We start from the raw sequence: 27,778 nt of genomic DNA on the forward strand, positions 1-27,778 counted from the left end.
ACTTCATGTCACATTTCTTTGCTCCCCTCTGCCAGCCTTCCGCATGGATTGCTGGATGCCAGCTCTGCTGTGCCACAGGGTTTTTGGGCAGATCCCTGATGCACCTGCTTCCTGCTTCTGGTTCATCTCCTTTCCTGGGAAATAGCTATAACAGCTGTTGGCTGCTATGTTTTATTTCAACCTTCTAGCAGCATGGGTTTTGTTCAGGAGGTTGTGCTTCAGCTTCAGAGGTGCCACAGCCTCTGATGCCCAGGCTAAAGAACCCCTTTACTGGTCAGCTGAGCCGTTGCCAGCAGCTGCTGACTGGAGCAGCTGTTCCACCATATTATATTCAAGTATCAAGGCAAGTAGGAGGTCTAGCAGGGAAGACTCGTGGCTGACCTTCAGTTCTTACAGCAGGCAAATTGATTTCTGGTTATCTGCCATATCCTTTGTAAAAGCCAGAGGGAGTAAACAGTATGAACATATCACCTTCCTGCTCTCGCGTGTGTTCTACAACTAGAACCTGCTTCCTCTGGTTTAGCTGATTATGAGAGGTTTATGCACTGGTTGATTATTTGGTGGACAAAAGGTTATAACATGATTGGGATCTTCAAATACTTCCTTCCTCTTTCTGGTGGGTATCTGAATGGGTGGGCCAATACCACTTTTTTTGTACATTGCTAGTCACTCTAATTCTGTAATGTACCTCTCTCCACCGCAGGGCTATGCTTTCTGTTCTGAGTTAGGAAATCTTCGGCAGCCACTCCTGCTTCCCATCTCCTACATTTATTCTATTAGAAGAACAAAGGGGGAAAAGCTTGAGAATCGGATTAAAAAAAAACATTTAAATGAGTTAACAGTAACAAAATACCACTAAAAGAACAAGTGAGCAAATGTGTATGATAATATCCCACTAGAGGCAACTCTTCCTCCAGGACCTTTAATAAAACTTTAAGTGCTACATTAACAATTGTAACCAGTAAACTGAAGAACTATGCAAAGCAGTGAATACTCAAGTTGTAATTACAGTCTATGAAGGTGTTCTGGGTGAAAATAACCATTTAAAACCTATTATACTGTTAATGCAGTAGATGTAGAAAGGGAAAAATGTACCTAAAATCTAGAGTAAGTTGAGGGCAATGTGGCAGCTGTGCAATTCCCCGCAGGCCTGGATGCAGGACTATGCCTTTATCAGATCTTGTCTGGCAGCAGTAACAAAAGAAGGGGGGATGGAATATGGCAGAGGTTCTGTGGGAAGGACAGTGATTTTACTGAGACCTTATCATGTTTGACATGCTTGTGAGAAGGAAACAGCAGTTCATAGCAACTTCCAAATTGTTCAACGCAATTTTTACTCCATCTTCCCTTGATTCTGCCTCTTTCAAATATCTGCAAGATAACTAAAATTGACTTAATGGCTGAGATTGAATGTGTCTTTTCTTCTGCTGTTTTTCTGCACTTTGGATTCTTCCAGCAACGATGCAGGTGTTTTCTGGTGCAGAAATGCTTAATGCACATACTGCTTATTTCTTTATCTGTATTTGTGGAAAGAATATGAATCCTTGAGGGAAACAAATTTTCCCAAACCAATTGCAGAGATTCATTGAACAGAGTGGTCATTGTTCTCCCATCTGGAGAGCCGCCCTTCTTCTTTTTCTCCAGGACTGTTGGTAGCTTATTTGCTTCTGTTTGGACTAGAGCCAAAAGAGGTAGCTAATACTTGCAGTGGGGGTATTTTTTTGTTTCGTTGTTTGGGGGTTTTTTGTTGGGTTTTTTGTTGTTTTTTTGGAGGGGGGGGTATGGAGGAAGAATATGAGTTTTAGCAGTTCTTAAACTTTGGAACGACTGAAGGATGGAGCCATGGCTGCTGGTGTTGTAGAAACCTCTATTCACAGAGGTAACAGATGGAAAGATTCTGGTTCATAACGGAGGCTGAAGATTCTCATGTTCATTTACAGTTCTTCTCATTGGTTTTTTGTCAGCCCAGATTGACAATGTGTCTATCTGCTCTCACTCTAGTGCCAGTAGATAAGACTCTACTGCTGTGCCAGGTTGTCCATGAGAACTGGGCACTATACAGAAAGAGGAACTCAATCTACAGATAGGAAAGCAAATTAATTACTTTGTCAGGCTGTGGTAGCTCCAGGCAGCGTCTGTTGCATATTGAATTGACATAATTCAGTTGATTTTACTTGAGTTAGTTTCCTGAACTGTCTTTCAAGTTTCAGTGCTTGCTTTTGTATAGTTCCTGCGATTATGCATTTTGTCTTACAGATAATTTCTGCAGGTTAGCCGTCATAGCGATCAGATGACTTGAGAATCTCATGGTGTAGTTATGTCTGGCAGTGAACCCGCTTTTTTGTACAAGAAATGGATACTACTCCCCCCACAATCTGGTTACCTTAAATTATTATCTAACATATAATGTAACAGATTTTTTAAAATGCTTTTTAGAACTTTGTAGTTGAATGTTGTAGTTATCCTTACTGATTAAAAGATAATGAAATTAAGAAGAAACTGCCAGGAGTTTTTACGGTTCAAATCTACTGCCACTCAAAAAATGGAAGCACTATGCAGCCACGTTCTCCATCTTACTGCATTGCTATTCATGTTTTCTGAGTTAGGAAACTCAGCCTTTCCAAGAAGATGTTTGCTCTCCTGAGAGAGAGAACTGATTGTGAATTAAAATTTAAGGAGTTAGTGGAAAAGTATGCAAAATAGTTGGTTTTCCATTGTCAAGGCACCAAGGAAACACCAATTTTTTTGTGGATGGTGATACTTCTGCATTGTCCTTTCTGTAGTCACAGTGAGGTACTAGTCCTTGTATGTATTCTTAGTTTATTTTTTGTACTTTGAAGTGATATGCTTGGAAATTTGCTCTGAAGTTGTATATTTGTAATGCTGCCTATTGTGGATAATACTTTTAAGGTACTTTTTGGACAATCAGTTGGACAATAGAGACAAAAATAATTACATCATACTTGGTTTTTTGTACAGTGCTAAATTTTAATGCAAATTTGTTTTCCTTTTGCAACAGGTTCTGACTGTAAATCTGTGGCTGGATCTGTTAATTCATCACCTGAGATTAGTCTGAGATGGGAAAACGGTCCTGGTGCTGTTGTACATTCACTCCTAGCTGTGAAAAATGGTTTTCTTCAGTGTCATGTGGAGAACTTTAGTGCTGAATTTCTAACATCTTCCCTCACAAACATTCAGCATTTTCTAGAAGATGAAACTGTTGCAGAAGTGATGCCTATGAAGATAAAAGTTTCTAATGCAAGGATTAATTTAAAAGTATGTTAACAATGAGATATTTGGCTACTTTAAAAGAAATTGTCTTCTTGTTTCTTTGATGATAAACTACTAATCTGGATACAGTTAACTTCAAAGAAATTGCTATCGTACTCTGGAAGGTCTTTAGATAACACTAAAACAATTTAAAAATCCATAGATTTGGTTAGCTCTGTGGTATGCCTAGAGGGGAATTATCTGCATGACCAAGCTATTTGTATGAATTAACATTTTATACCTTTTCCTCCTCTCCTAAGTCTCTCTTGTGGAGTGACAGTGTCTGGTAATTTTAAATGCAAGGTATACCAAGCTTCTAGAGGCACAATGTGGGTTTTCCTGGTTGGGCTTTTTTGCTTAGCAAAGTAATGGTTTTCTGATTACAAACCACGGATTTTAACAGTTATTTCTCTCTCCTGCTTGGAGGATAATTGAAATTATCCTTAGCATTTGCCAAGCAATGAAATTTCAGTACAAAAGAAGGAAACAGGTTATAGAATTCCAGTTCAAATCACTTATACACTGTTTCTTACAACCCAGATTTCATGTTCTGCTCTACCTAGAAACAGATACTAAATAATGCAAGCTTTTCTCACCACCGTAGTTTAAAATAGTAACATTAAGAGGACACTCCTGCTAAACTCTCCTCGGGGATTTTCTTTCAGCCATGTAAAGGAGATAATGAGTTCTGTACTGCACAACCACTGAATATAAAGATAAGGACACTTCTTTGGAGGGTGTGGAGCAATAGTAACACAAAAACTTAACGATAATTGTACCATTGCTTTGGAAAGTATTAATCACCCATATAAACTCTGAAAAGAGTGAGGACTGGAAGAGCAGCTCCAGGTCTACATCCGAGGCTAAGACCTTGATTCTACTAAGATCATTCTTGATTGGAAGGGCAATTGTTATCTCTATCCTGTACTACTCAAACTGCATCAGTAATCCTTCCCTCAGTGATACAGCCTTTCCATCCCCTGAGAATCCTTAGGCATTCCTGTAGAGCTGTTTTTACTACAGGATTAGCACAAATACTTTGTATAAGAGCTGTGGATCTGTTCCTCAGGTTTCAGTGTATCACAAATGTGGATGCCCAAATGCAATTAGGAAAGTCTTTACATATAGTCATTTGCATTTAAAACCAGGATTGTGCTGGGTTATTGGCAAGAAGGCAGACTTAAGCAAAATGTTCTTGAGAAAGCAGCTGCTTGAGGTGGGGAATGTACATTAATAAACTGGCAACAAGAGTCTCCTTGGCAGCAAAAGCAGTGAGTGCAGTGCTCACTCAGCAGTGGACACAAGTCATGGTGAAGTTATTCATGATGGTTGACAAACTGCAAATTTGACATACAAATGATTCATTTCTATAGAGTTGTTGTGTAATAAGGAGCAAGAGGATATGGTTCAAGTGTTTGCTGCATTGCCTGTTTGATGTAGTGTGTTCTTCTATTGTTTCTTCACGAGACGATGCAGTGTGTTGTATGGCAGAGATAGAATTTAAGAAAGATTATTTTCTCGTTTGCATTTTCTACTGCAATCTTGATGCTGTTTCAAGAAACTTTGGAAGTTATATCTCAATATCTTTGTTGTTATGTGTTTAATGCTGATATGTATAGTTTGTGATTATACTGGCTACATTACTCTGCTTGACAGGGGTAATGAACTATAAAGACTTCCTGGGGATACCCCAAACAACTAATTTGTGAAGTTTCTCTTCTGTTGAGTACAGTAATATAACTAAAATGCAGCTGGGGGCATCCCAAGCTAAATTCTAAAAAGACAAAATCTGCTCAAGAATGATAGCTGTACCCATTCAATCCTTAAACAGTTCAAGGGAAAATCAGATACTACGTAGTGCAGGCTTCTTATCTCTGACTCGGAAGGCTCCTGAGCTAAAGAATGTCTTGAGTTGGGATATAATCTTATTGAGATGCCTGTGAAAACACTTTGAAGTATTTTAGTCAGACTGTATATTGAGTTCAGCAGACTTATTCCACAGATAAATTTGAGCCTTTAATACGATCCCTGGGGGAAAAAAATGGAGGCAAAGTTTAGTGAAGATCCTGTTAGAAAATTCTACTTTGAAATGTTCCCTTTCAAGTTTCATTAAATCCACTTATGTTTAAATGAACATCCTAATTAGCTATTTTGATTTCCTGGTAAACTCATTTTTGAATACATGTATTTTTTAGGATGATAGTCCACGTGAAAATCTCAAGGCATCTGAGGTGGTACCCATAAAACTGCATATTGACATACTCTGGATAGAAAGAAATGATGATGGCACTTTTGTCATTAGAGGTTTGTATAATCCTCCACCTTGATATCTCAGTTTTATAATCTTACTGTTATTTCCTTTGTGCATACATGTGGCTAATAATGAAAAGATAACTGATGATAATTTGTGGAAGCTGTTGTTGCCATATGCCTTAATTCTAAGTGTTGTCACATAGAGGAAAATTACCTTTTTGAATAGTATATTAGCTGTGATAACCCACGGCTGAATCAGCCTGAAAGAAATAAAAATATGCATACGTCATCAGGAAGTGTTTCATCAGTGCATATCACTTCATCATGGTAATTTTAAGGTTCCTTTGAGTAGAGACCAAACAAAAAAAATGCTTTTCTTTACAGATTACGAGGATGGTTACCATCTTTATGTTTTTGTGTAATATTTATTTTGTAAATAAAAGACTATTTAAGAAGTGCAAGTAGCAATTTCCAATTCTGTGTATCACAGTGCAGTCCTGGCAGCAGGTTGCACTGAGATTTGCATTTAGAATAGTGATTTAACATTCTACTTTTCATGAAGCATGTATGTGCTTACAGGATTGGGGTTTTTGAACATGCATGGGCAAATACTAAATACTCACAACAAGGCAATACATATAGAGCTGGAACTTTACTGTTGTCTTTCACAGATATGTCAAAGAATCATAATCTAGGTTGGAAGGAGCCTCTAAAGGTCATCTGGTCCTACTCCTAGCTCAAAGCAGGGGCAGATTAGATCAAGTTGCTCAATGCCCTGTCCAGGCAAGTTTTGAGCATCAAAAAAGGATACCACAACCTATCATAAGTAATTTATCCCAGTGTTTGCCACTCTTATGGTTATTTTTTTTGGTGTTGTGTAATTGGAATTTCCTTTGTTGCAGCTTGTGTCTATTGCCTCCTGTCTACCCTCTCAGCACTTGCCAAGCACCTCAGGGACATCTGGTCCATCTTCTCTATACCCTTTCACTAGGCAGGCAAAGGTGGCATTAAGATCACTCTACAGTCTTCTCTTCAGATTTCACGAGTGCATGTTCTGGGCCCCTCATTTGTACATCATGTGCTCCTGGCCACAATTCTCTTGGTGGTCCTCTGCTGTCAGTATCTATACTTTCTCACACTAGGGAATCCAAAAATGGATCCAGTATTCCAGATGTGGTCTCACTGGTGTGAGTATTGGGGAATAATAACTTCCCTCATCTTGCTATCTATACCCTTGATAGTACAGCCTGTAATGTCCCTGGTTTCTGCTGTCAGAGCTCACTGCTGACTCATGATAAAGCTTGTTGACCAATGCCTACAGGTCATTTTGTGCAATTTTGCTTTCTGTTTACTTGGTTCCCAACCTATAGCAGAGCAAGAGGTTATTGACCCTCAACTGCAGGACTTCACACTAGCTTCAGCTCAACTTCATGAGGCTCCAGTTAGTCCATCTCTCTGGCCTGTCCAGGTTCCTCTGAAAAACAGCTTTGCCCATCAGTGTGTCAGTCAGCTACCCTTCAATTTGGTGGAGTTCACAAAACTGCAGAGTGCACCCACCTTTTCATCCAGGTTCCAAATATGTTAATCCAGCAGTATGCAATGTATTGCATGACTTGAGGAAGGCTGAGATGGTATGACTTGAGAGGCTGCAGGGTGATCTTAATGCCCCCTTCATCCACCTAATGGGAAGGTATATCAAGGATGGACCAGACTTCTCAGAGGTGTGCTGTGGCATGATTTGCTTGTATTTTAATTTTTGCACGTTATCTAATGCATTGTGTGAGTTCTTAAAGATGTACAATGTATTTTGGTCATCTTTTTATACTAAACATTGAAAGTTTAGTAATATAGTTAGAAAATAGTTTTAAGGTTTCTTTCAGCTTGTATTTTTTTTCCCTTTTTGCTGAAGTGCTTTGGTCCCTATATATGTCTTGGACTGCTCAGGTACAGTGACTTCAAAGGCATAGGTTAAATGCCATCTGCACATCAGTGATACATGTTTGTAGTGCTACATTTTTTGAGTCCTCAGTGTGTGTGGTGAGAGGAGGGGGTAATGAACAGAAAACTCTTGTTTAGAAGGAAATGTTTAAAAAACAAAACAGAGTATTTTTTAGACTACTGAGAACCATGAGTCTCACTTTTCCTCTTGGTGTACAGCAGTATATTTTAACAGATATTATAGTGCGCTTCAGTTACAAATGCTAGAAAGGTTCTTTAATGCCAAGTAATTAAAGGTATTATCTAATTTAAAAACTTGATCCAGCAGGTTTATCTCACTGTGTCTTCAAATGTAAATGCAGTCTTCAGAGAGACCTGTAGACAGTATATTAATAGCAATATTAATGGTTCTCAAACTTCTCATTATTCAGAGTGCATATTCTGTGGTGATGCTATTGGTCAGTATAAAAATGTGTTTATTTCCTTCAGGCTGGAAGTTACATATTGCTCCTTCCCTCCTTTTCTCTAAAAGGTTATAAGTTTTAATTTTTTTTTTTATTCTTAAATTTGATTTTGAGAGGCTAATATAAAAGTACTTAATATCATAAGTATATTTGTTTTAGGTGTTTTTAATTTTGTACTGATAAGAACCAACCTTTAAAAAATTTTGACAAAACCCCTTTGCACTATTTCTGTGATACAGATAATCAAAAAATAAATGATGTGTCAAAGATGAATTCAAGTAGTGCATTGCAGCAAGCAGTAGAACCTGCTGGATGTAAAACAAAGGACCAAGCCACACAGGTTACTTGTGAAATTCCCAGACCTTCTAAACCAAGCAGAGATTCAGCTGACTTCCTTAAAAATGAGGTATTTAGAATTGATTTTTACTTCCTCCTGCCCCCTCAAAATTATGTTACAATCCTTAATCATCATAATTGTTAGGTTATCTGAGGGTGGGATATACTTCTGTTTAGAAATCTATTTGAGATGGAAAATATCGATCATGGATATTATAGTATGGCTCAGCAATTTAATACTGCTTTCTAAATAGGGTAGTAATACACTGCACATTGATTCTTTTCCTTTACATCAGAGGGAGTTTTATAAGGGAGTTTTCTTCTCCCCATCTCCCTCGTCTTTGTACAACACATCACATCCCTGTACAAACAAGAGGGACTAGGCTGTTTAGTCAGACCCTTACTAATCTATCAATCATACCTGGGGTTTGAATCAATGAGGACAGAACACATCCTCACATCAATTTGGTTGTTTTTTCTACTGCGTAAGAATCTGTTCCTGGAGCTCAGAACCTGAGGTCATTTCCACTCCACTCCAGAATGGAAATGGTATAGCTAAAACACTGGCTATCCTGCCTTTTGAGCTAATTGCATCAGCTCTCTCTGTGTTCCACGCTCATTAACTGGGAATCAGTTGCAATTGACTCAGTCCCAGCAAGCCTCTGCCCAGGAATGAATGTGAGCATATAGTATTTTAAAGTTACTGTAATGGAAAAAGTTGTCAGCATGCAGGAATACTAATTAATAGCTTTGTTTTTTCAACTGATCATTTTAGCTTATTGAAGAAAATGAATGTCTCAAACGGGAACTAGCCAAAGCCAAACTGGCTCTTGCTGAGGTCCAAATGGAAAAAGATGCCCTGCTTCATCACATGAAGAAGATGAATGTTGATCATCAGTAGGACAGTGTTCTGGCAGTGCAAGAACATGAGAACTTCAGGTGGTGGTGGCATCTAAAATACTGTCTGTAAATCACTTGAAGATGTGGTTATTTTTTTGATCACAGACAAAGTTTTCTCATTACAAAAAAAATGTTTGTGAACTAGGTACTATTCTGAATTTTTCATTAAACATTGTAACTTTTTTCAGCTCATTTTAAACTGAATTGACTTGGGAAAAATCAGTTTGTACTGTACTTTATTAATTTAGAGATGAAAAAATCATATCATCTACTTTTAATATTATCAAAGGAAATGTTATTTTTAAAATGTTTTCTGAGAAGTGGATGGCTCAGCTGTGAAAAAGGTGTACCACATGTACCACACCTCACTAACAAACTGTACCTCTGTTTGTTAAAGGTATGTTGTTTGATTGTTACCAGAAGGTATCCATACAAGATGTTACATTTGCACTATGATGATATGGGCTAGATCCTCTAGAATAGTATAGCTACTGAAAATTAAAATACCAGCCCTAAACTGGCCCTGAATTCAGTGTAATTTGCCCAGAGAGGATTTTAAGAATAATCCTCTGGTGCTATAGACTTCCCTATACCGTTTCCATATGTGCTCCTAAAATATACCACAGTAAATGCTGGAGAATTTAAGTCAGAGGGCATACTACTGGGCTTTCCTTCTGCATGAAGGTCCACTGTATCTGTACAGCTGATGTAACTTAGACATTCACACTTTATTTTTCCTCTCTCTGTGATGAGGATATAGCCCTGCACTAGGATCCAGCCCTTTGTGACAGGTGAGCTTGGAGCCATTTTGCATGCATGTCTGATTTCTGCACAACTCATCAGACATGCCCAAGGATTTGGTTCAATGTATTTAAATATGTAATGTCAGTGCTTGTGAGGGGGGAAAATCCTACAGGGATTTATTAATTGTATATTGCTTTTTTTTGATAAAAAAGTTGTAGAGAATCACTTAATTACCCAATGAAATTGTGAGATTACATGAAATGTAATTATACAGTTTAAATTATGGGTGATTTGTACAAATTGAACAATAACTTTCAGCTAAAAACTGGTACAGATGGATAAGTAAAAAAGCACAACACTGTAAAATAGAGAATATAAGAGTGTGCTTTTAAACAATTTAGGAAACAACATATAAAACTATAGATGCCTGTAAGAGATTGTCTTTGCTAGAAGTAAAAATGACTGAATAATTTAACTAGTGACCTTGAATCTGACAACTGAAAATCTTTTAATTGCTACCACAATTGTTTCTGCTCCATTGGATGTTGGAGGGAAGTTTTATTTGTAGATATGCAGGCAAATTTCCTAAAGTATTTAGTATCCTGTGGTTTGACTTTGCATATGCAGACTGTCAAACTAGTTTTAATTAAAATGGTTTTCATTAAAACTTTTTGGAGGACACATAATTTGCACTGCCGAAAATAGTTATTGAAACTGTGTAGATTTTAATGAAGAACTCTGTGGAAGAACTGGTTCAGGCACTATTTTAAAGCCTGCCTTATGAACCCTCATTGAAACTCCCCTTAATGCCCATGGAAATTTTTATTTTACTATTCTGAATAAGATGAAAAAATATACATACAATGTTTCTAATAGAGAAATTAAATATTTGTATTTCAACAGTTATTTAAGACAATACAGCAATTTCACATAAATGCAATGTCAGATTCAGGGAGTATTTCTCCACTGGTTTAATTCTGGTTGGTACTATTAAAGTAATTCTTACTTGGTTTATCCTTGCCAAGATCTAGTTAGAACTATTCTGAAGAAAGGAATGTACAGAGCGCTTAGTAGCATGTTGCTAGAATATTACACTGAGAATTGTCTAATTTTTAAAAAGAAATAAATAGCAATATCAAATGCCTGTCTTTATTACTGCATAAGCTAGTACCTGCTTCTTTTGAGAAAAGCCAAACACAAATCAAACTCGAAACAATAGCCCAAACCAGCCCTTCTCAGATGTTGGAATTCATGGTATCACTTCCTAGCATTTTGTTATAACTGAATACATTTCTACTTCATGGCAGTTTTGCAGTAATGAGCGTCATATGTGCACAGTTCAGAAGAGACAGGTGTGTTTGGTTGTGAGTTTGACAACACTGAGAGTGATAGTACTGTGTCACTCTGAAATGAGTTTTGCTATTGAAAAAAATGCAGAGGGAAAGTTAATTTATTAACTTTTGAAAGTGCATTTAGGTTATACTAAACATAGCTATGAAAAGACTCAGACTAAAAACAAAAAAAAGGCTTAATTCATCCTCAGGCTCTGCCAGTGTACACAACCTTCTTAAATCCTAGATAGGAAATGTGCAATCAGTAGAGCTTCTTGAATGAAGCACTGCTTTTATTCTGCAAAGAACTTGGAGAACCTCAATGTATACTGAAAATTGACTCCAGAAGTCCTGCAGGCAAACTGTTAGCAAGTTTTATTTTTATTTTCTATGGAAATTTTAACTGGTCTACAGTTTAACACTCGTTGGCTTGTTTAGAAATCCTGTTTTAATGCCTAACGAAGCTTTCATGTTAGCTCACCCTGAAGAGGCTGTGCCCTTTCCCAGGCTCGGTTATTGAATCATTCTGGCACACACTGTTCCAGTTCTCACTAACTCTTACCATTGTTGGTAAGCACCAGTTTTAAATCAAAATTATGTGGCCTTACAGTATTACTTATAAAAGGCCTGTTGGAGAGGCAGCTTTGTGGAGATCATGCCTGTTCTCTGATGTCCCTGCTCCCTGGATTAAGCCCACCATGACTGTTGGTGCAAGGGACCATGGCACTGGCTGGGAGGGAACTGCCTTTTTTTCCCCCTCCTGCCTAAGTCCTTTATTTCCCAGTCCCATTAGCAATGTCTGTTTGGACACTGTCTTGATTAGGAATTTACTTGGGAGTCTTAAAGTGAGATCACAATTGATCTCTAAAGGATAACTGGTAGCTATAGAACGCTTCCTACAATCTGACATGTTAATGGTTACCTTTATTCAAAATAATTTTACAATAAATGTAAGGGGAATGTGATAATAAAGGTAAAGACTTTATCAAGCATCTACAATTTCAAGAGTACAAAATGTATGTAAGGTATTGCAGAAGCAAACTCTCCACAGTGACCAGATTTCACGTAAGTAATGATGAGGAAAATGGTTTCTGTATGAAAAAAAAAGTGCTTGTGTAGTTCTTAAAACATTCATCACAAAATGCTTGAAGTAGATTTTCAGCTCACTGTTGCCATCTGCAAATTTTAAAGAGTACTTCAGATTCCAATTCAGCTGTTGATACAATTCAATGTCTTTTTATCTATTGTAGGGACAGAACATGACTTTGCTAATATGTTAAGTAGCAATGAAATTGTGGGCACTTGCTGTGAAATCCACTAATTCATCCCTCCCAGTAGGGAAATAAGTTTTTGACAGCCCTGCAATACAACTTTATCTTTTTTTAATTCCAACCCATGCCACTTCACTTTTGCTGACTAGCTTTTGAATGGCAACCCCATTTCCTCTGCCTCAGTGAAGATACCTGTCAGTGAGAACCTAGTGGCAGGCTTTGTAGTGCTGAAGCACATCTCTCATGTCCAGAGGCTAACACGTGGTTTCCACTGGTGCAGGCACTAAGCTGTGTTCAGCTGTACTCTGTTTAGTTCTGTGGCAGTGCCTCTCCTCATCTTGTACTGCTTAGTATGGAACCTGAAAGCAAGAACAGCACAAAGATCACGCTAATCAGTATTAAAGGATGCAAAACTTGTATAGGAATAGCGGTCTTTGCTGAAGGAACAAAGCTCTATTTCTCAATAAAATTAAGAAAAAGTAGTAAATAGAAGTAATAGTAAATAGAAGTGATAGTAAATAGAAGCTGTGTAGTTACAGTTCTAGATATTTTTAGCATGCTTATATAAAAACTTAAAAATCTGGAACAATTTTAATTATGAAATATATTTTTTAACACTATAAAATTAATATTTAAAAAATACTTTTGCAACTTACAGCTTTTAAATATTATAGAATGTCTCGCAACTATGTGTCACACTACTTGCTAGCTGAAACAAGTTGCAGGAATTGAATTTTCAAAAATCAACCTAAACTCTTGATAGCCTATGTTCTCTCCCAAAATAAGGGGTAAATTTTGCATCCCAAAGAGATGAATCTTTCATATTGCCACTACTTAAATGGGTAAATATTAACTTTTTTAAAAGGTCATTTTGGTTTTGTCTACCACTGCCCAAGCCATCCCTAAACAGTTACGTTAAAGTATCTGTATTTTGTTATTTTTTCACTATCTCCTGCCTTCCCTTTAGTTGCCATCACCCATTTTCATATGAGTGGAAGTGGAATACATGTATTTCCTAAAGCTTTCAATCATGTAATGTCAGTATGAAATCTTGCATTGTCTAATTTCTGAGAGCATTTTTTTGGAAGTAAAAATAAGATGCACTTATGCCTTATCTTCTGTGAGAGTAAAGCTGGTAGTGAGTGTGTGGAGCATAATGCACAAACTGGTTAATGCAGTTCTCCTAGGACAGAGTATGTTCGAAACCACCATGATTTAATTTGAGTTAAGATAATTGGTAAGTAATTTAAACATTTGACAGAGACATGAACAAATGAGCACTTCAGAAGTGGTAGTCTGAGCCAGCAAGCACTGACTAAAGCAGCAGCCTCTAAGCAGCTTATCTGTGGAACAAATCCGGATATCTTCATATTGTCTGCAAACCTCAGTACACCATTACCACGGAAGGTGCAACTGTCATAAATACTTCTAGCAGTGTAATTATATTGTTCTAGTAACTTGAAGTTTTTCAGCACTGGAAAAATACTTTTGCAGTGAGAATTACCATACTGCAGTCTGTGATGGTTAATGTTTTACTAGTAAGACAAACCGTGCTTAACGAGTTCTCAGAATGCGAATTTTTTAGTAGTTTTTCGTTTAAACCCGCGACTGGTGCGGAACGCTCCTCCCGCCGCCGCCGCTTGGTGGCAGTGCGGGAGTCACTTGGCGGCCTCACGTCCCCGTGGGTACCAGCGCGCCTGGCGCCCTCACCCATCGACAGCCGCACCGAGCGAGAAAATGTCAGGGTAGAATCTCGAGCTCTTATAAATTTTTGATGCTTAATCTCATAACATGATTTTAAACCAGGCTTTTTTTTTTCCCCCCCACTTTTAATTTGGATGGCTTATCACTGTTTCTACTGCCTTCTTTATGGCACACTTCCTCTTTAAATAAATCACATGAACTGCCTGAACAGTGTTAGTGTTTCTTCCCCCCTTTAGCTTTAAATAAATTCTAAAAGCTTATTTTTGTACATATTGTCCCTTTTATGGTAAAATGTTTACCAGATTTGTTGTTCTTTGTCATTATCTGTTAAAAGTTTGGATTATTTTGTCTGGTTTTCCTGTCACTGTACAGATGAACAACTCCACCATGATATCAACAATTTATTTGTTCAATTTTCTTGCTAACTAGGAAAACCTCCCCATTTTTAATAAACTGAGCATATAGAGAGGTTTTCTGTATTTCTTTTGGAATAAACAAATGTAGTGCTTTACAAATGCTTACCTTTACCAGATGGTAATCTAACAAGATAGTTTATATTAACACTATAGTGTGTGGTAAGTGATCTGGAGTTACTTCTTTTTATATCCCGTTTGGTTATTCAAAAACTTACAGGCAGAATGACTAAGCAGAGAGAAAAGCATTCTATATAAAATTTACTGTAGGAATGGGGTCGCTTTATTTTTGTCAAATAGAGAAAATAGCATAGAAAGCAGCTGTCTCTTCATTCCTCTGGAATCTTGATGTGTGGTTTGTTCCTTCCACTTACTTTTTAATTATATTTCTAACAAGAGACTGCAACTCAGGATAGGTATGATGGAGAGTTTTTTAAGGTCTCATCTTGCAATGCCACATACCAAAATGTTGCAGAATATGACAATATACTGGACACCAACACAATCACAGCCACTTACCTGAACGGACTTTGATGTAGAAATGAGGCTTCTCTGCTCAAACTTAGCAGGAAGATAGCAAGAAGACTCCAGAAGAATCATTTCCCTCTAAAACATGAGATTTGATATTTCTGCAATATTCACACACAAAAAAAGAATCTATTCAGATTTTTGAGTATATACATACTTGAAAATATTTAAACAACAGCTCTTTAAAAAACTTATAAAACATACATCACTTCCAGCATTTCAGTTCCTATCCAGAAGTAATGTAAGAAATACGGTAAGTTGCAAACAGTCACTGAGAAATTCTTTAAAGCAGTATCAGAGCTATTTGCTTTAACTGGATCCTAAATCCTTTCAAATCACTGACACTTGGCAATGTAACTCATGGAAAACTACAAGTTAAATTTCCAACTCATACTCATCTGAAGATATATCTGGGAGTGGTCATGACCTGAACGCTGTTCTTAAACCTTCCTTTCCAATTATCAGAAGCATTTTCAGCTTATGCAACAGGAAAGTATTCCTTCAAAGTCACAACGTTAAGAAGATTTAAAAGACTCCTTGAAATGGGACTTGGCAAAATATTTCAGCAGGCAAAGGCAACCTAGAGTTAATCTCTTTTGCATTCTCATTATGCAAAACATGTCCCTTATTTAGCTACTGTAAGTCACCGCTGTCCAAAAGGAGGAAAAAAGGAAAGTATTTGAAATAAGCATAGGGAAAACGATACACTAGAACAAATTCTGGGCACCTTATTCATGAAAACGTGTTCCTGTGTGGCTGAATAGCTGTCATCCTTAATGTCATTGTGGCTGCCTTTAAATCTGCACCTGCTGGAGTCAAAAGCAATGGTTTTACCTAGCAGCAGTATAGGCAGTAACAGATTTATTTTTTTCTTCTCCATCTGGTGATAAAACTTGTATGTGGAGCAGTATCTTACTGTATGTAGTAGCTGGCTATTAACTGACAAACACCATCATAATCTCCACTTTGCTGATGTTCCTTCACTTTAAGGACACTTGGACACTTCTTATGCAAATCAAGAGAACCTAGATAAAGTGGGATTTATGAATAACAGGAGACATAGTTATATTAGTTACCATGAGATCTCACCCACTGTATCATATCATCCCTGATATCCACTGGAAATGGGCCTGCTAGAAGAGTCTGAGACTGAAGCACTGGAGGTGAACTTACTGTCAAAACTTAACTGAAGCTGCACATACTTAAAAAAGGATGAGGCAGAGCTCTAACACAAACATGTCTTTGGCATGATGTATGTTTTCATACAACCAGCCTAACAGGGTAATCTTCCCTGTGAGAAAGATGGTATTATACTGTAGAAGGAAGTAGAAAAGAGAGACTAAGAATTTCCATGAAAAGAAGTTTAAAAATTGTGGCAAGAGAGAAATGCGCAATAAACAAAGAGAAGCTGAATACTAACTAAATCAGGTGCTATGAATGTTTAGGTACATTACAAAATGTATCAAAACATTCAAAATAACTGTAAAATGTGATTTGATGTAAACACAATCCTACTTGAAACAAAAGAAATTGACTTGGTTTCTACAGCAAATCTGAATTTTTTCCTTGCTCAAATAGTGGTGGTGAGGAAATGCCTCTTCTCCCAAGAAACAAGTGATAGGAGAAGAGGAAACAGTCTCAAGTTGCACTAGGGGAGGTTTAGATTGTATATTAGGAAAAATATTTGCACCAAAAGGGTTGTCAAGCACTGGAACAGACTGCCCAGGAAAGTGGTGGAGTCACCATCCCTGAAGGTATTTAAAAGACGTGTAGATCTGACACAGTCCAGTGGTGGACTTGGCAGTGCTGGGCTAAAGGTTGGGCTTGATGATCTTAAAGGTCTTCTCCAACCTGAATGTTTCTGTGAAAAGGGATTAGGCTTATGCAGGGTAGTGTCTTCACTGGGATATTGCTCAGAGAAGCATTAGTTTGATAAAATGCTTACATCAAAATAAAACTGGGCAGTTCCGTATTTTGATTTTTCAATTTTAAAAATGTTATATGGTATCTTCAACATAAAAAGGAATATGTGATAAAACTGTAGTGTCACAGAAGCTCACTGATTTGCATCACAAAATCTATTTTGAAGAAACTGCAGCAGGTCCAGAGGTGTGAAAAGAGAAACAAATGGAAGAAAACAGCAGATATCAGATTTATGCAACTTCAGGATTTTCCTACTTGAATTATTCATCCTACCTTAGTTATTCAACCTTCTTTAATACACTCCCCTTATCCTGCACCTCTTTACTGGAGGTGGATCTTTTTAGCTCCAATTTGTGCTATACTTAATTATTTAATTAAAGATTACTTTACATTAATTATTGCATATTTTTCTAGGATGATGCCAGCCTATTTGCATATCCACAGCAGAGGGTGTCTCTGTACTCTGTTTTCTTAATACAATATGGAAACAGAACATCTATCATGAATAGCCATAGCTGTTTTCTTCCAATGTAAAAGAATCCAGATTAATGTCTAAATGTGTTTTGCTGAATCAGTTCCAGTTAGAAGAGTGTCACAGACAGGCTGCTCTTCCTGTAATCCTCTCTGCTACCTTTGCTACTGATGCTCTGGGGTAGGTCAATATGCTATTGTGTTCTTAAAACATAAATCTTACATGTAATATTTTTTGTGCATGGTTCTGCCTCTGAGATATTAGCTTTAACTTAGCTGCTGAATTAAAATTAGTAGGGCTTTTTGCCTGAGGTTGATAGTCACCTTCGGTTCAGATAAATAATAAGCGTAAGTTAAATGAATTGGCTGGTTTAGCCATAGACTTTACCAATTATTAGTTTGGACCAAAATCTATTGTATTGTTAGAAGGCTCAAAATGAGGGAGTTGCATATTAGGAAGCAAATTACTCATGCTAATATTTTCCTCTGTAATCCAGTTACACAAGAGGTAAATGAGATTTAGAATTTCACTGCATAACCACATCCTCATGCAAAAAAAAAAGCAATAACTTTCCTCCCTAGGCAGTGCAGGAGTAGCTTTCAAATTTTAATAAACACTCTAGAATGTTGTTTTGTGGGGCTTGAAGAAGTAATTAAGAATGAAGAACCTTTTTACTGTTGGGCTAACGGAATAAAATATCTAAGGACCCTAATCTTGTGCTAGGAGCAAAGTATCAGCTTCACAAAATCACCATCTCTGACAAATTTGATATTAATTGTTCCTTCTGGCAGATAGCAGCAGTCCTCTTAACATCAGAGTCACTGTGCGGTTGTATATGTACTGCACAAAACCACAGTAAACAATGTGCTGTGTATTTTAACTACACATGAAGACTACACTCTTATACAAGGCAGTAGCCTGAGATAAAACAGATTAGCAAGACTAAGCAAAGCTTACATACCTATTATTTGTGCTGTGTTGCTATCAGTGTGCACACATACGTAACAGTCTCTATGCTAAAATATCATTTATCAAAATAAGAGCACACGCTTCCAAGTGGAATACAAAGCAACCATAAGCCTATTCTAAATTAAAATATTTCAGTGAGAACAGTACATTAATGTGGTTTAAGTCTGTCTCCTCACCATTGTGATTTCTTAGTTCTCATTTAGGAAAAATAATGGATAATTGTTTTATATTTAACTTTTTCATATCACTTATTTTATATACTTCTATCTTCCTATGGTTATAATTTTTGTAAACCTGAAGTGGCGCAGTCTATTTGGGCTTTATGAAGGCTGTACATACTATACATCTGATTACACCTCTTCTCCTTTACTGTACCTTGCCTAGTACTGATGTAATGTTTTTGATACAGGACAAACTCAGTGGTTTTATACACACTCGTGTCCTTTCCTAGCAATTCCCAATAATTTTATTTGCCATTTTGATTACCATATAGCATTAAATGGACATCGTTATAGAACTGTCTCCAATAATTCAAGATGAGGGAGATGTAACAGCAGTTTTGGAATTGAAAAAGGGGAATCTAAAATCTCCCTCCACTAGAGAATTATTCCTATCTTTTGTCAGTATTGAATTCCACCTTCTGTTTTACTATCTACTATAACAATGTACTCTTCCATACTCAGTTTTAGTCCAAACTATTCTGAAACCTACTGTTTTGCCAGCAAATTGTTATTATGAGCCTGCTGGACAGTGCAGGTCCCAGGAGAGACCTCTACATGGCTGTCCTGACAACCTCTCACCACTGTGAAAATTGGCTATTCTTCCTTTTTACTTTCCCTCCTTTAACCAATTGTCCATTCACAAGAGAATTGTCCCTCTTAATAACAATTTGGGTTTTTTAAAAGTATTCTGTAAGGACCTTGTCAAAAGCTTTTTGGAAAGCTAAATACAATCTATTGATTGAATTGCAATTTTCCATATGCTCTTTGACTCCACGAAAGAACTCTAATAGAAACAAGAGACATGACTTGATTCTCCAAAAGCTGTACTGAATCTTCACTATTGTGAAGATGTCTACCAATTTGCCAGGCATGGAAATCAGACTCAGTAGTTTTCCAACTCCCCCTTCAAGCTCCTTAAGAGGCATTAGCATCACATTTGCTACCTTCCACTCATCTAGTGCCAAGGCAAATTGAAGCAATAGCTTGCACCTCACCATTTTAATTTCATAAGTATTAGATTTGAGGTTTTGCAGAGTATTTGGTGATCTGAATTTGGTCCAGGCAAGTTATTTTTCTTTAGTTAGTTGCTTCAACAAACCTTTTTCTTATAGGATGGTAACTTCAGTTAACACCTTGGACTTGGCCTGTAAAGAAAGGCTCTGGTAGTTGAAGTGTCCACCATAAATAGTTAGGTTGACTGAAAAAAACCTGGCCAGACCCAAGAATTCAGTGCAAAGTTAGCTGCCTGCATCATTTGTATTAAGAATAAGCATCAAAGCTAGAATTTGCAATGATTTGGTAAATTAAAGCTAGTAAGAGAATCAGTGGAAAACTGTTCTTCCTCATATATCTGACAATGCTATATCCACTGGATATTGACAAAAAAGAGTGCTGTGTCCATTTGGTTCTGTGTTAATTCCCACGGCGATATTAATCATAAATTCATCTGTCATATATTTCTTCTTTCAAACATCTTCCCATTCTTCCTAGTTGTACACCTCTTACTGCCCAGCTCTCAGTCTGACAGTTACATCTTTTAAGTATATATAGACAGTTATGAGCCTTCCCACATCATTACCTATATATACTCTATTTTTTTCTGCGTGCACCATGCATTTCCACTCACCATGCTCTCTTCTGGACCCAGTGAGGTCTGAAGCTATGTGTTGCTCAGTAGCACGGTTAAAATTTCAAATACATCCTGCCTTATTGGTCATCACAATGTGTGTCCACAAGCACAAACACCTGAAGAATGTATGATGTATGAGTGTTTGCTCAACCGTTTATATTAATTATGAGAAGTGATTTACCACTGTATATTAATACATAATGGCTATTAGAAGAGACCAAACCAGAATGGAACCCCCTGGCAGAATACCTCCAGCTATGCTACTGCCTTACAGTGCACCAGTCCCCTGGTGGTGCTTTCCTGGATGCTGATAGAGAGCAAGGATAACACTTGTGCACAATTCTAACAGCTGTCTGTACTTGCAGTTGTGGTCCCTCATCACTTGCATGTTGCAGCTCAGACTTCTCTATGATCCTTCTTTCAGGCAGTCAAAATCTGATGTGTAGGCAATGTTGTACACATCTCAAAGGGAAGATAAGAAAGGGAAAATATTTTAAAGTCCGAAAGGGGTTGCAATGCATCAAAGGTAGAAACAAGTTATTTTTTTATGCAATAAGCTGTGCATTAAGCAGCACAGGCAAAGCTTTAATACTGTACTATATCTGTCAGCACACACTGGATTGGGGCATCTAATCAGCATGCTGCTCTTCTCAACTTGTATTCACATTTGATTGTGCATTTCTCTCTAATGCATGAAAAATAGTCTCAGGCATATTTTGATAGCAAACTGGTATAAACCTAGCACAGAGCAGAAGGATTGGATGAATAATCATACTGCTAATCCCACCTGCTGTCACATGAGAAATACATGTAAAGATATGTATAGATATACGAGTTAACCTTTGCATCTGCCATCAGAGCAAAATTGCAATTGCACTGGAAATGGCACGGCAGATGAATTTGCCTTACTGTCAGTACTATCCCATCAAATATCCTGGAGGTTCGGCTCTCCAGTGCTGACCCAACCTGCAGTCTGTGTTTACTTGTGACTTTCCAGGGACATTTCAGCCCTCGGGAATGCAGCACACTTCCCATGGTATATTCAGATGACTCTATAGGTCAGTGGCTGCATGATAACAGTTTAATTTCTTGCCCTTTTTTAGTATGTTCAGAGCCCCACAAGAATGATGTTGTGGGGTCAGCACTCATGCTGAGACAGCATCCTGCTGTTGTCATTAAGGGACCATTTCCTGGGATATTCTTTTCCATTGCAAATTTACAACATGCCTGAAAGGAAGTAAGTGTTTAGAGAAAATGTGATCTAGTCAGAATTGTATGGTCAGAGACAGGATTGTTGCAGGTAAGTCATCAAAAATGGCTTTTTCTTCACACGCTACTTTAGCTTCTACTTAACCTCGTGAGTCCAAGAATCCACGCGCTCTTTTGAGACCATAGCACCCTTGATGTTTTTATATCCCTCATGAGTTAGGCTTAGTACCTTCAGTTTCTATAATTTTCTTTAACAGTGGGGGAGGATGCAAGTCCTTTTGCATATTTCAGTGGTGAGAGCTAAACAAAGCATCATGTGAGTATTATGGTGTGTCCCAGTTATCTAAACCGAAGGTATGTCCACTGTGCCATCTCCCTTCTGAGCTTATCCCTGAGGAGGGCCTTCAGAGGAAGGCTGATGTGTGTCTGGGTTTCACCTTGGCAAGGAACCAGGACACGGTGGGCAATCATGCCTGGCCTCAAGAGCTCACATGTGCTCCTGGGACCTCCATTTTGGACTTAGCCTCTGAGCCTGATGTTTAGACATTTCCTAGATAAGCAGTGCAAACACAAATACAGTCATGGCTGTTTGAAGTTCACAGCTTCTTTCTTACACTATATATATATACCATAAAGAACAAAAGACAATATCAAGACTGAAAAATTCTTACCATCTAGGTGCATGAAAAATAGTACTTCCTCTTGGGCACTTTGCAGCCTTTGTCCCTGACTTACCATGGGTGTACAAAAATTAGAATAATAATCAGGCCTATTTAATGCTAATTTACTTTATACCATCAAACAGAACTGATGGTATTCCAGTATTTTGAGCTCTCTTGCAGAATATCCCTCAGAACTTGTAATAGGAATCTTAGACCTTCCTTAATCTTTACAAGTGTGAATTGATAATAGATAGTCCTGAAATAAGATGTTCGTATATTTGCTATTCTACACAACTATTTTTTAATATCACAAATTTAGGTTTTTTTTCAATACTTGCAACTCAGTTTTTCATACTTCTCCTATGCTTCTGCTTGAAAATAGAGAGGGGAAAGTCACAGAATGTCAGAAAGCCTTTAAGTCTGGGAGTTAATTTGCCTTTATGTCTGGGAGACTGCAGGAGGAAGAAATAAAGAAGTTGTCACACCCGTATGAGAACAAAGCCAAGTGATAGTTGCACTGTAAAACATTAAGGAAACTCCCTGCTTATTACAGTCACTTCCAGTCCTTTAAAATGACAAACCAGTTAAAGAATTTCTAGATAGGCTAACTACTCTCTCTGGTATTTTAGAAAATGGAAGAAAACAGAAGGTAAAGCATATGTTGTGTTAAGAGGAATTTCAAGATTGAAAGTGTGATGCCACTTAGACACTGACAGCTGCAGTGGTCATAACTTAAAATGTCTTCAAAAATACTAAAATCATAGAATCAAAATTCTGCTGTGGTATGGAACAGCACTGTTCAAAAAGCATACAGTGTTTTGAAAGATCTCTTGGCTGTTTTACAAATTATTTTTCTCATCTGTAACTGCTGCAATTTATAAAGCTATGTCTCCACTTTCTATGTCTAGTTCATATATTTATCATACAAAAAATTTTTAACTCTCCACAGTGTTGTCCTGATATTACCAGGAACAAAGAATGTAAAAGATTTAAAACACAAAGGAGCCTACTTAATCTAATGGGTTTGACCATTTACCTTCAACTCAGTCTTGATTTTTTTTTTACTTACTACAGTCCACTATCAATTTCATCTCTGGAAACAGACCAACTCATGTTCTGAATTCATTGCTTTGGTAGCCCTTAGAATTTATCCATGTTTAATCCTTCCATTAAATAGTGCTGCCTACGTTCCTTTTTCCTTTTCGCATTGATAGAATAACTGTGTTCTGCTCTATTTCCTAATGAAACTAAATCCTCTGTTTAGCCTTTGCAGTTTTTCGTTGGACACCAGGCTGATGAGTTTACTGGGGTATGTTTTGAGTCTCACTACATTCATAAAAATCTTCCTCAATTTGCTGGCTACTGCATGCATCTGCTCCATTGATATTTCTATCCCGATTCTCCATACTGTTCTTCAACAGCTTTCTGGATGATCTTTTCAGTTAGAGCACAGTCTTGAGATTTTGTTTTCCCCAAGAAGAATTATGTAACGTTTATACTGAGTCATATTTGCCATCTGCTGATCCAACCACATAAACAATACAAATTCCTAAAGACCCGAGTCTTTCCTTAGTATCTGCTTCTAAGCTAATTTTTATAAATGTGCAGGTTTATGCACATTCTCCTGCCTTATGATTAGCTCTTCATGGAATACTGGCACCTCTTCAGAGGCTCTCAGCAAACTTGAAGAAATCAGTTCATGCAGAGCACGCATGTCAGAAGGTATTTATCAAGCAGTGCATGTGATTGCACACAAAATCAAAAGCAAGTGAGAAATACAGGAAAATTATGGCTACCTTAACAGAGGACATCAAAATGCTTCAGAATGCAGGGGGTTTCTTAGTTTAAGGCTAACTTTTTTAGAACTAGTTAAAGCTCAAGTGGCTGGTAACAAGATACAACCTTTTAGTCAAGTTTTAAATTACTGTTTTCCACTGTGACTCTGCTGTGACAAAGGACTTAAACTATAAATCCTAACTCCTGTGATTATATGTTTGTTTATTTAAACCATAATAAAACATTTGTGATCACAGAATCAGGCCTTAAAATTACTATTTATATCAAACTCTTTCAATCAGAAAGACGTAGTTATAGAATCTCTCCACCTAATAACTTTATGCATATGCTCAGTTCTGTGTCCTGCTGACAATATTGGAGAAGACATAATTTCATGTCCTGAAAATTCCAAACTATGTAAATTACATTTTGTAGCTAAAATATACTTCGCTGTGGACAACTGTATTGGAATGATAGGTCTCCGTAAGGATTATTTTTTTATCCTTCGCAAAAGAAAATCAGATTCCAGAAAGAAATTTCTACTTATAAGATACTAAAAATTTTTAATTAGCTAATAAAAACACAAAACATCTGTAGAAGTGTTACTGATAGGGATTAAAACAAATAATTTGTGAAATCAACAAGAATCTTTCCACTGCCTTAAATGAACTGTAGGTCTGGAGTAATAAACACTCTCTAAAAACATAACATTAAAATCCTTGTTATTTTGGCATTGCCAGACTTTACCTCTTGTGAGCACAGTTCATGGGAGAATGCCACTGATGCCAGTAGGGGAATAGTAAGGGATGATAATTTATTTGCCTGTTGTACCTATGGTCCTACCTACTCAAATTACTAAACTGAAACAGGAACCCGGGGCTGTAATTTGGGTTTCACATATGCACAGTGTCAAACGATGCATTTATCAAGGATGTGCCTATGGCTTGGCCAGCACCGAGTATTTTCGGCATATCTTGAAAAATCCCAGTATCCACAAGGAATGATTAATTTTGGTGCCTGGAAAAGTCATACAATTTAAAAGGTCTCTGTAACGGAACCAGAAACTCCAGAAGGGATGACTGGATCTGATACCAAACATATTCAGCTATACCTCCCGTCCGCGGAAATACTGAAAAGCCACGATCCTGGCTTGTGGCGGTGCCAGCAGTCCCGCCTGCCCGATTCGCTCCTGACCTCCGCGGGGCCCGGGTTTTCCTTTTTGCCTACATCGTTTCTGTCAAGGAAGCCGGCCGGTGTGTCCGTGCGGAGCGTCCTGCCGCGTCCCCGGATGGGGAGGAATCCTTGCTCGAGCCACCTCCTCGCCCACACACACACACACACACGGGCACAGTCCGTGACCCCACCAACCCCGCCCGCACCTGCCGCCAATTCGGCCCGGGGCGGGTGTCCCTCAGCGCCCGCCCTCCGCCCCCCATTCTCGCTCTCAGCCATCCTCGGCCCGGCACCGGGTGCCTCCCGTCACCTTCCGCAGCGCGGGGAGGCGCCACCTCCGCGGCGCTGCCCCGCCGCCGCCGAGCGCTCGCTGCCGCCGCGGGGGGCGCGGCCGATGCACCTGGCGGGGCGGGCGGCGCTCCCGGCTCCGCAGTGGGGCGCGGGCCGGGCGGGGCCAGCAGGGCGGAGGAGCGGGGCCCGCGGAGCGCCGGGGCCGCTGGAGCGGGCGGAGGGTGCGCCGCGCCCGGGCATCCACTGGGAGCGCGCCAGGCGCGTCTCCCCAGCAACGGGCCTGGCAAGGCAGGGCTGCGCCTCCTCCCTCCCTCCCTCCCTCCGGCCGCCCCTCTCCGCTTCCGTGCGCCCGGCTGCTCGCCCGTCCGGGAGGGTCGTTATCCTCGGCAGCCCGACACGGCACGGCGGCTGACACTGCCCGCTTCCCCCGCCCCATCCTCCGGGCCGGGGCTGTGTGTGCATGGCAGTGTGGGGGAGGTTCTTTATTGGCCTCGTCCTCCTTCCCTCCCTCCCGCCGCCCCCCTTCACCTTCCACACTCCACCCAGAAATGATCCAGTGAAACCAGGAGGAGGTGATTCTCCTCCTCCCTCCTGCTGCTGCTCCTGCTGGTCTGGAAGGGACTGCAGGAATCTCTGCCGTGCTCTGCTCTGAGGCAGGGTCTGGGGAGGGGAGGTCGTTCTGTGGAGGGAGGGGGCCGCTGTGGCCCGGGGTACAGCTCTCTCGCGGGGGGCTGCTTGGTTTCCGACCATGGGGAAGGATCAGGAACTGCTGGAAGCTGCTCGCACTGGGAATGTGGCTCTGGTGGAGAAACTCCTCTCTGGGAGGAAAGGAGGGATCCTTGGCAGTGGATCTGGAGCTATCCCCTTATCCAGCTTACTGAGGTAGGGACATCGTTCCCCATCAGATGCTGGGGATATTAACCTCTTCTTCTGTATCATCATCATCGTTGCCCCTCTCATCTTCATTTCCATTCCCGCATCTTTCATAGTAACAATAAATCGTTCACTTTCTCGCCAAGTACAAGCGTGCCAGTGTTTAAAGTCACAGGCAGTCATTTTCTTAATATAGTGGTACTGAATTTCCTGCCTTCAATGCGTCTGTAAGGTCCATGTGTTCATTCTGTTACTAGCTGTGGTGCAGAACTTATATTTTGACTGCTGTGCTAATATGTACAATGTATTGATTACCTTTCGTTTGATATTTCCATCTTCAAATTGCTCCTTGTAATCACAGATGAAAATGTTTATCACAGACAAGGCATTGCATTGTGGAAGTCTGTGTAAAAAGACGTAGCTTCACCCCATACCCTCACCCATAGTTGCAGCCCTCACTTGCAGAAGAAATTAGGCATGCCATAGTAATGAGCCTACAAAACAAAGGGGATCTCTTTTTTGTGGGAGATAAATCATCGAGGCCGAGGAGATGTAAAACTTAACGGAGCAGGTTAGGTAAGAGCAGCATTACTTTCAAGGTACCTGGGTTTAGTGGAGTGAAACTGGGTTACTGGCCATGTTGGGTGAAAGGGCTTAACTTTAGTCATTATTAGTCATATCTCAGGCAATCTACAGCATAGCTTTGATGTTAGGTTTCATCATACTCTTAAGTCAGAGCATTGTCACAATCATTTATGACATTTGACTGTATTCAAGCCAGAGAAGGTCTGCAGGACCCAGTCCAGTGCTAGTGTTCAACACTACATTAGGCATAGCAAAAGAAGACAAAATGAACCAAAACACTGTTGACCTAGAACTTGAATAAATTGGAGGTTTGGTTTTGTTGTTTATTTGGTAAAGAAAGAAAGGCCTAGTGCAATGGAAATGGATTTAAACAAAAATATATTTATGATTCTATTGTCAGTGCCTTCTTGTCAATGTTTTTATATTATTTCTGTGTCCCCTGTCAGGGAAAATTTAGTGTTAACTGTCCAAAGTATACCTGTTTAAACTCTATTATAAAGTCTTGCTATTTTAAAGCTGGCTTTAGTGCTGTAAACAACAACAGTTCAGATATTCAGAGTTTACCAAAGTTCTGTAGTGTCCCAGTTCAATTAGGTATTGCACCATTGTTGAATTACTAACCCATTGACCAAAATCAAAACACACCATGTGATTGCTTTTTGTACTGTACTCAAATAGGCTGCTTAGCAAGGAGTATGCCAGATAGTTGGCTGAATTTAAAATATGAGTCTTCTTAAAATGTGATACCCATTTTTCTAAGTACAGAAGTAAGTTCACTTCAGTACAATGACTAGCCATTTATAATCTAGTTCTACTGCATGATTTGTGTAGTGACTCTCTTC

The 27,778-nt window shown here is 38.9% G+C and overlaps 2 protein-coding genes and 1 long non-coding RNA gene across 11 annotated transcripts in view; 2 read left to right on the plus strand and 1 right to left on the minus strand.

Moving 5' to 3' along the window:
* The window catches only part of UHRF1BP1L (UHRF1 binding protein 1 like), a 58,732-nt gene extending 44,068 nt beyond the window's left edge, over positions 1 to 14,664 (plus strand). For all 4 annotated transcript variants that reach the window (XM_027666766.1, XM_027666757.1, XM_027666773.1 and 1 more), the window contains 4 exons: positions 3,020 to 3,276; positions 5,466 to 5,574; positions 8,165 to 8,331; positions 9,037 to 14,664. In XM_027666766.1, the coding sequence (XP_027522567.1) occupies positions 3,020 to 3,276; positions 5,466 to 5,574; positions 8,165 to 8,331; positions 9,037 to 9,162 (659 nt within the window). In that variant the 3' untranslated portion in view covers positions 9,163 to 14,664. The remainder of the gene's footprint in view (positions 1 to 3,019; positions 3,277 to 5,465; positions 5,575 to 8,164; positions 8,332 to 9,036) is intronic.
* LOC113958547 lies at positions 12,769 to 25,421 on the minus strand. 2 transcript variants are annotated; one of them, XR_003531550.1, is made up of 3 exons: positions 25,126 to 25,421; positions 15,144 to 15,253; positions 12,769 to 12,866 (listed from the first exon to the last, which is right to left on the minus strand). It is a non-coding gene; the product is annotated as an uncharacterized LOC113958547 (long non-coding RNA). The 2 variants fall into 2 exon arrangements; XR_003531551.1 differs by lacking the exon at positions 25,126 to 25,421 and adding an exon at positions 20,365 to 20,438.
* A 352-nt stretch (positions 25,422 to 25,773) lies between these two features.
* The window catches only part of ANKS1B (ankyrin repeat and sterile alpha motif domain containing 1B), a 423,271-nt gene continuing 421,266 nt past the window's right edge, over positions 25,774 to 27,778 (plus strand). For 3 of the 5 annotated variants that reach the window (XM_027666799.1, XM_027666814.1, XM_027666806.1), the window contains exon 1: positions 25,780 to 26,360. In XM_027666799.1, coding sequence (XP_027522600.1) covers positions 26,227 to 26,360 — 134 coding nt within the window. In that variant the 5' untranslated portion in view covers positions 25,780 to 26,226. Of the gene's footprint in view, positions 26,361 to 27,778 lie in introns of all 5 variants that reach the window. The other 2 variants (XM_027666829.1, XM_027666823.1) reach the window with 2 other exon arrangements.

This window comes from Corapipo altera, unplaced genomic scaffold (genome assembly GCF_003945725.1).
Source record: "Corapipo altera isolate COAL_440 unplaced genomic scaffold, ASM394572v1 1, whole genome shotgun sequence".
NCBI classification, from domain to species: domain Eukaryota; kingdom Metazoa; phylum Chordata; class Aves; order Passeriformes; family Pipridae; genus Corapipo; species Corapipo altera.